Source organism: Akebia trifoliata, unplaced genomic scaffold (genome assembly GCF_017979445.1).
Source record: "Akebia trifoliata isolate Shusen 1 unplaced genomic scaffold, ASM1797944v1 Contig00505, whole genome shotgun sequence".
Classification (NCBI taxonomy): Eukaryota; Viridiplantae; Streptophyta; class Magnoliopsida; order Ranunculales; family Lardizabalaceae; genus Akebia; species Akebia trifoliata.
Window position 1 is genome coordinate 46932 of NW_028237045.1, and position 8378 is coordinate 55309.

At 35.4% G+C, this 8378-nt stretch overlaps 1 protein-coding gene across 1 annotated transcript; it reads right to left on the reverse strand.

The window, feature by feature from the left end:
* Positions 1-462: 462 nt before the first annotated feature.
* LOC147381412 (G-type lectin S-receptor-like serine/threonine-protein kinase At1g11330) lies at positions 463-5064 on the reverse strand. Its single transcript, XM_086430459.1, has 5 exons — positions 4939-5064; positions 2009-2219; positions 1378-1615; positions 1125-1278; positions 463-1015 (listed from the first exon to the last, which is right to left on the reverse strand). Exons 1-5 carry the CDS (start codon positions 5062-5064, stop codon positions 707-709), a joined length of 1038 nt encoding a protein of 345 aa, XP_086286585.1. The 3' UTR covers positions 463-706.
* Between the last annotated feature and the right edge of the window lie 3314 nt (positions 5065-8378).

Genomic DNA, 8378 nt, shown 5'->3' on the forward strand with positions numbered 1-8378 from the left:
CATTTATGAATTTGAGAGATGGAGAAAACGAATTTGAGAGTTTCCCCTACTTTAACCGTCTACCAAGAGAGTTATTCCTACATTTTTTGCAATTTTTTTGAATTTTAGAGGTGAAGAAGATGAAGTTCAGCTTTTTCTCAAAAACTTTTTTGGATTTTATGTTGTTGTGAGGGTTATAAGTGTAAATCCACACTTAAAATAAAAAAGGGCATTTTCGGTACACAATTTAATGTTTTACTGTTTTTACCTTTTTGGTAAATATTTTCCAAAAAGTTTATTTTTGAAAATGGTAACTTTACTGCTTTCAAAAATATTTTGTACAGTGTACCATTTTGGTAAATAATTTCAAAAAGTCTACTGTTTTGATAATTTATTCTTTAAAAAATCTAGCTTTGTATATGTTCTCCACACATTGTGTGCAGAATATAATTTTGATTATTGACAGCACAACAAATTTGTTCGAAACACACCATACATTATTCGATTTATTGGACTCGAAATTGGTCCTAAACTGATTCTTTGATATACTCTAAATCTACTTGGCACACGTTTTTAACTTTTCCATAAAAATAGAATCAACCTAATCTATGATAATTTGTCCAAAGTTCAGTCAAATGACCTTGAAAATGCTTAATGGATCGAAGTATATATGGACTAACAATTTGTTGGGTGTGACTGATGCCTTACACATTCCCAAATCCTTACCCTACCGCGCCTCCGTCTCAGAAATAGTCAAACCATTTAGGGAACACTTTTCTGAGATGTGTTTGCGTAAATTGACCGCTTCCACACTTCGTCCAATAAAAAAGGCTGGTTGCTTCGGAGCAAGCAAAGGCATGGTATCATTACCAAACATGGAAACAACATCTACTATGGTGGGTCTATCGCTCGCATTATCTTGTACGCATAGGAGCCCTACATGAATGCATCTCAACATCTTTTCTTCGGGACACGTTGTATTCAACATTGGATCTATTAGCTCAACACCTGCACCTTTTCCCCATAATTCCCATGCCTGAAGCAAGTCAAGAAGATTCACTTATCATATTAATCAAACTCAAACTTAAAAAACCAAATATTCTAATAAAAAAACTAATAATTAAAGTTTCATATTAGCAACTTACATATCCTACGAGATTGATATGATGGTGATTAAAATTATGGAAGCTGGTATTCCTCTTGCCACTCAAAATCTCTAGCAATAACACTCCAAAGCTGAACACATCTGACTTCATGGAGAAAATACCCTCCATTGCGTATTCAGGAGACATATAACCACTAAATTCAACCAATTAAAAAGAAATGGTATTAGAAAGTAGTTTATAAACATGCATGTGCAAAAATGTAAACAAATACAAAATATGATGGTTTGCTTACTATGTCCCAACAATCCTATTTGTATTTGCTTCAGATTCTTTCAGCCCAAAAATTCTTGCCATGCCGAAATCTGATATTTTTGGATTCATTTCCTCATCTAGTAAAATGTTACTGGCTTTCAAATCTCTATGAATCACTCTCAATCTAGAATACTTATGAAGATAAAGAAGTCCTTGCGCAATTCCTTCAATGATGTTGATGCGTTTCCTCCAATCTAGTAGCTTCCTTCCCATGGGATCTGCGACAAAGAAAATTAAAATATGTATATATAAACACTAAGTCGTGCTTTGTGTACAGTTTATGTATGTTGAAGAGAAATAAAACTAAATAAATAGACCAAGAATACGTTATGAGTAACGATCCAGAGTGGTGTCTACATGGCACGTTATGGTTGGAGATCAAACACATCGGGCTGCATGGTTTTATAGAACATGGCTTTCTTTGGAGTTCGATGTGTTTTTATTCTATTGGACCCAGACACTACTGTGGATCCTGGTTCACATGCTACTGCCATGATTGTCTTTTATAAGTGCATTTTTTATGCAATGCATTTATATCATCATTTGTACCTTAAGTTAGGACGTAAATAAAATTGAATAAATATGTATAGTTGAAATTAAGAATCACAAACCAAATAGGAAGAAGTCCAAGCTTTTATTGGGCATGTACTCATAGATTAGCATCTTTTCTTCTCCTTGAATGCAACAACCCAAAAGCTTTACAAGATTCACATGTTGTAGATTGGCAATTAGTTCAATCTCATTTTTGAACTCCTTTAACCCTTGTCTTGAACTTCTTGAAAGTCTCTTCACGGCTATGTCTTGTCCATCTTGAAATTTGCCCTAAGATAATAATCTTGATTTAATTTCTCATTTTGAGGAAATAATTAGATATAAGAAAGAAAAATTCCACAAAAGAATAAATCACAATCATACTAACCATGTTTGATTCAAGAACACGTGAATATCTGCAATGGATCACAAGCTAAAAAATAATACTAGACTGTTTAGCTATTTCATTGTTAACTTGAGTGCATATTTGATAGGCTTTGGAGTTGTGAAAGGGATGGTTTCTTTGTGTCCAAATCTTATTAGGGCTGCAATCTAAGTGAGTTGGAGTGTAAACCCAGGGTCAACCCAAGTAGCAAGACCCTCAACCCAAGCTCAATTCAACTCGACAATTGAGCTTAAGCTCGCTAACTTGAGCTCAACCCCCGAGTTAAGTAATTTCAGGTGAGTTGGATGGGTTGGGGTTGTTGAATGACCTTAATTTCATTTCAATTAGCAAATAACATATTATTTGTAAAAAGAAATACAATATCGAAAACAAAACCATTAGTAAATAAAATCAAATGCAACCTTGAATTAATCCACCACTAGAGAATATTTAGGCACACCATACTAGACCAAAGCCTACAATAATATCCAATTCTCCACAAACCATGATAATAAGATGCAATAAGAAAGCTAACTAAAAAAAATCTACAACTAATATAAAAATATTTATGCATTAGTATATAGCATCAGGTTCTGGTTGAGTTGGGTTGACCACACCCTCAACCTAAATTGAGGCCGGATTGAGATATTCTAACCCAAGCTCAACTCATCTTCTACATAACTCGGCCCAAGCTCGCCCATAAATTGGGTTGAACTCAGGCCAGGCCATCCAGTTGCAGTCCTAGATCGTATGCACCCAAGGTGGTAGCTCCTCCCACACCTAAACACGTGCCACATAAGCCACAATCCAAGGAAATTTTGAAGATGTGAAATTTTAGGATTAATTCCTTGGATTGGGGCTTACATTGCATCTGTTGAGGTGTGGAAGGAGGGTATCAATCCTCCACCCTGGGTGCATAAGATTCGGTCTATTCTTTGTGACAGTGATCTCTATGATGATGATCCAAGACCTTTAAGTTATCAACAATGTAGTAGATTGATTGGTTTGTCACATCGAAACATTTGATGCCAATTTGATATTCATGATTTAATATCAACATCTCAATCGAGACATCACATGGGGCGCTTGAGCACGTGAAAGTTTATTCCCCGCTTGTTATTGGTCCAAGTTATTAGAGTACTAGAGGACATTTCCTTCTTTTTTTTACATTAGGTTATGTTTTGAGCATATATAAAAGCCATTTTTTTTCCTTTTTTCCACTTATTTCTGTAATGCACGACAGATTAGTGCAATGAGAATAGTTTCTCTTTTCATCATCTCCCTCTTATCTTCTTAGGGTTTACATTTACTAATGTGGTATTGGAGCGGTTCGATTCCAAGACTCCTGTTTGCACCTTTGAATCTTCTTTTTCATCCAAGAACTCCCTTCAGTCAACCTCAATAGATCGATTCACTCATACCAATTGTAGTATTGAATGGAGTAGTTTGATTGCAATTTTCAGATTAACCCTAAACCGGGCTCAAATCGTTTCTTGATAAATTTTAGGTTTATTTCATTGAATCTATGATTGAACATTGAGCAGATCCAGCCCTCATTGACTCCATGATTTCATACGACTTTGATTTTTCAATCGTAGCTTTAATTGGAATTGATTTCAGTTGGACTCTACCGTAGAGTAGACTTCTGAGCTGATTCGTGGCAAATTTATGTGAGTAGATTTAGATTGGTGGTACATCTAGTCTCTTTTGTGAATAGTTCTAGCATCAAAGAATTTTTTACTTAGTTATTTTGCATTATTTTTGGATTGCCATGTCAATTGAATGAGATGATTCACTTTGGTCAATTAGTGTGCGACTTGATTGAAAAAGTTATTTTTATTAGAGTTATGTTATAATTCTTTTTTTGAAACTAAAGAAGATGTGGGGCTATGTTACTGGGATATAACTATGCCTACTTATTAAACATATACGAAATATGTAGATTTGTTTGATACATGGGAAATCAATAATTCCAAAATTATCATCTGGTTCAACAGTTCTATTAAACAATCTATTGTTACCCAACTAGCCAAATATGAGATGACCAAGGAAATTTTGGATCACTTAGCAAGGTTGTACACCCAGTCCAACTTTGCTAAGCGATATCAGTTGGAGATAGATATTATAGCAGTTAGACAAGAAGATAAGGCCATTCAAGACTTCTATGCTGCCATGACTGACTTTTGGGATAAAAAAAATTGTCTCTCAATAAGTCCACTCCTTTAAGTTCTTTTGCACCCAATTTTACTTATAGAAATGAGTAACAACTTGTTCAATTCTTGATGGCTCTCCGTGATGTCTTTCAGGCACTTCGTGATTACATTTTCCATCACAACCTCTTCCTTCCATTGATTTTGTAGGTAGTGAGCTTCTGGTTGGGGAAGTGCACCTCAAGTCGCAATCTAGTAAGGGTTTTCTCCCTATACCCACTCAAGTGGTTATGATTGTTCCCTTTAAATAACCATCTAGTACGCAGAGTCAGAGTCAGAGTTGACATAGACCAAGAGTTGAGATTGATGAGTACAATTTTTGCAAGTAGAAGGGGTATTGAAAGGCTCAGTACCCTATGATACTAAGTCGAGGCCAACAACTTCATCCTGTTCCGAGGCCTAGGCATTACCATACCGCAACAGTGGCTTCCCTCCTTGGACTTGCCACAATGATTGCACCTTCCAAAGGAGATTCCCTAGCTTCCACCTCTGCTTTGTCAGGGCTTGCAGAGTAGTTCCAAAAGTTCCTCTCATTCAACATCAGGCTTTTACCTCTTCCTCGCCTATAGGTTTGTCATCGTCATATGACATATAATCTCCTCTTTATTTGCTTATTTATTTCCATATTCATCTTTTATTCCTATTATGACTATTGATGACACATCCATGTCATTAGTAGGTGTTGGTTCCATTGTTATCCCTACTTGGTTCGTTATGATGTTTGTTAGATTCCTCAACTCACTTTAAATCTTATTTCTATTGGTAACTTATGTGATTTTAGATATTCAATTCATTTCACATCTACCTCTTCTTCTTGTGTGCATGTCCTCATTCAAGAGGCTAATTGGGATGGGCTATAGAGACAGAGGATTGTACTTGTTGGATGAGCTTCATCTACTTGATATTGTTGCCTCTAGTGTCGATTTATCATCTTTCATCTTAGTTATACTTTATCTAGTTTTTTGCTTGTGGCATTCTCACCTTGGACATGTTTATAGTTCCCGTTTGAGATATTTAGCTTCATCTAGTGCTTTAGGAAGTTTGCAAATTGATGATATTTCTGACTATAGTGGTGTTAAATTTGCTAAAGTTTCCACCTTACCTTTTTATAATAGTATTTCAATTTCTTATGATTCATTTGATTTAATTCACTATGATGTTTAGAGACCCATCCCTATTGAAACTAAAGGAGCTTATGATATTGTGTTTCCTTTATTGATGATTATACATGTTATTGTTGGGTTTATCTCATGAAACATCATTTTGAATTTTTTCACATTTTTAACACTTGTTAAAACACAACACTCAACCACTATTAAATGTTTTTGATATGATTTGGGTGGGGAATATATTTCTAGTGATTTTTCTACTCCTTGCCTCTGATGGGACCATTCATCAATCTTTCTGTACTGATACTCTCGAGCAGAATGGTGTTGCTAAATGCAAACACAGATATACTATTGAGACTACTCACTTACTTCATCTCTCGACTAGTATTCCTAGTACGTTTTGGGGTGAATAAATTCTCACTATCGTTCATATAATCAATAGGATTCCTACTGCTCTTACTTTTGGCATTTCTTCCTTTGAAAGACTCTATGGGCAAGTCCTAGATTATTCCTCGTTGAAGGTATTGGGTTGCAAATACTTTGTACTTAAACAATATGTTGAGCGTTTTAAGCTATCCGCTCGTTCTATTATGTGTATTTCTTGGTTATGATAAAGGTAAAAAAGGGATATCGTTGTTTTGATCCTAGTGCACAAAAATTGTGTCTCTCGTCATGTTGTGTATTTGAAACACCTCCATTTATTCTCTATTCCTACCAACTTACATAGTTTCACCAAGTCCATTCTCATACGGATTGATCCTTTTTCTAATGTTGATGTATTGTCTACTGATTGTTTCACCCACACATTACCACTCTTTTTTATTTTTATTTTTTCTGCATGTTTTGATGCTCTTCCTCCTCTATTCTCATTATCCTCAATGCACCCGTAATCCTCATCCCAAGCTTGATGATTATTCATGTTATTCTACTATCTTTTCTTCCTTCTTAGCATTTATTCGTAGTCTATATGAGCCCAATTCTCACAAGAAAACTACTCTTGACCTACTTTGGCAACAAGTTATAGATGAAGAGCTTTCTATGTTATAGAAGACAAAGACTTGGGATTTAATACCCTCCCACCTGGAAAACACACTGTTGATACTCGTTGGGTTTACAAAGTGAAGACCAAGTATAATTATTCTATTGATATGTATTAGGCTCGATTGGTTGTAAAAGGAGTTCGCTCAACAATACAATTTTGATTATGAAGAGACTTTTGCTCCCATAACAAAAAAAACAAAAAAAAAATCATCATTCACACATTGATTATAGTTACATATACTTTTTAGTAGCATATTTCTCAGATGAATGTCAAAAATGCCTTCCTCAATCGGAATCTCATTGAATAAGTTTACGTAGACCATCCTCTTAAGGTGTTCTATTATCTTAGAGAGGTATGCAGACTCAAAAATGTATTATATGGTCTCAAACAAGCACCTTGGGCCAAGTTTGCAAAATTCTCTATAGTGGTAGGGTTACTTGGCTTCCACTCCAATGCTTATGGTTTTATTTTGTTCACTTGTTCCACTTCTGTTGTCCGCATCCTTATCATTCTCTATGTTGATGATATGATTCTGACTAGGTATGATTTTGATGGAATTGCTCAATTGAAATTTTAGTTACGTCACCAGTTTGAGGTGAAACATTTGGGACCCTTACGTTACTTTATTGGCATCGATGTAGCCTCATCTCCTAAAGGCTATATACTCTTTCATTCCAAGTACACTTCTAACTTCATTTGGTTAGTCCGCCTCATTGATTCTCTGACTATTGAGATCCCTCTTGAGCTTAATTCTTAGTATATTGCTTCTTATAGTTCTCTCATGCCCAATTCGACTCTATATCGCATTATTGTTGGCAGCTTAGTCAATCTCACCATCATTTGGCCCAATACTGCATATGTAGTTCATATCCTTAGTCAAATTTTCTCCTCTCCTACTATTATTCATTGGGTTGTTGTTTTTCGTATTCTTAGATATGTTTGGGGGACTCAACATTAGAGTTTATTATTTCCTTCCACTTCTATTCTAAATCTTAAAGTCTACTCTGATGTTTATTGGGCTGGTGATCCCTAAGATCGCAAGTCCATTAGTGGTTTTTGTGTTTGTTTAGGTGACTCTCATCTCCTAGAAAAGGAAGAAACCATCTATTGTTTCTTGTTCTTCCACAGAGGCCGAGTACCGTACCATGGCCTCTACCATTGCTGAGATAGTTTGGTTGCAATGGTTGCTTGTAGATATGGGAATTCATCTCTCTACCCCCCAATGCCTATGTATTGTGATAATTGGAGTGTTATTCAGATTGCTCACAACTTTGTGTTTCATGAGCATACCAAACACATTGAGATTGATTGCCATTTCACACGCCACGATCTTTAAAACACACCATTACCTTGCCTTTAATCTCGTCATCATTGTAGTTTTCCAATTTCGAAATCTTACACCATTCAATGCTTCTGCTTTCTTCTTGGCAAACTCTCGATGGTTCTTGTAGCCACATAGTAAGTTTGAGGGAGGGGGGGGGATATTATCATATTAGGGAGAATTTAAATCTTTATACATTAGGTTATGTTCTAGGCATATATATGAGCCTTTTTTTCCTCTTATTTTTGTAATTCACGATAGATCAATGCAATGAAAATGTTTTCTCTTTTCTTATTCTCCCTATGATCTTCTTAGGGTTTAGATTTACTAACACAAGTGATAGAAAAGATTTGAGTTCGATTATACTCATTCCTTATCGTAGT

Coding starts and splice junctions, on each gene's coding strand:
- LOC147381412 (XM_086430459.1), bottom strand. CDS start 5,064: ATGTTGAATGAGAGGAACTTTTGGAACTACTCTGCAAGCCCTGACAAA. Junction 2,220..4,938: donor GGAGGGAAGCCACTGTTGCG/GTATGGTAATGC, acceptor TTATTATCTTAG/GGCAAATTTCAAGATGGACA. Junction 1,279..1,377: donor AATAGGATTGTTGGGACATA/GTAAGCAAACCA, acceptor GGTTGAATTTAG/TGGTTATATGTCTCCTGAAT.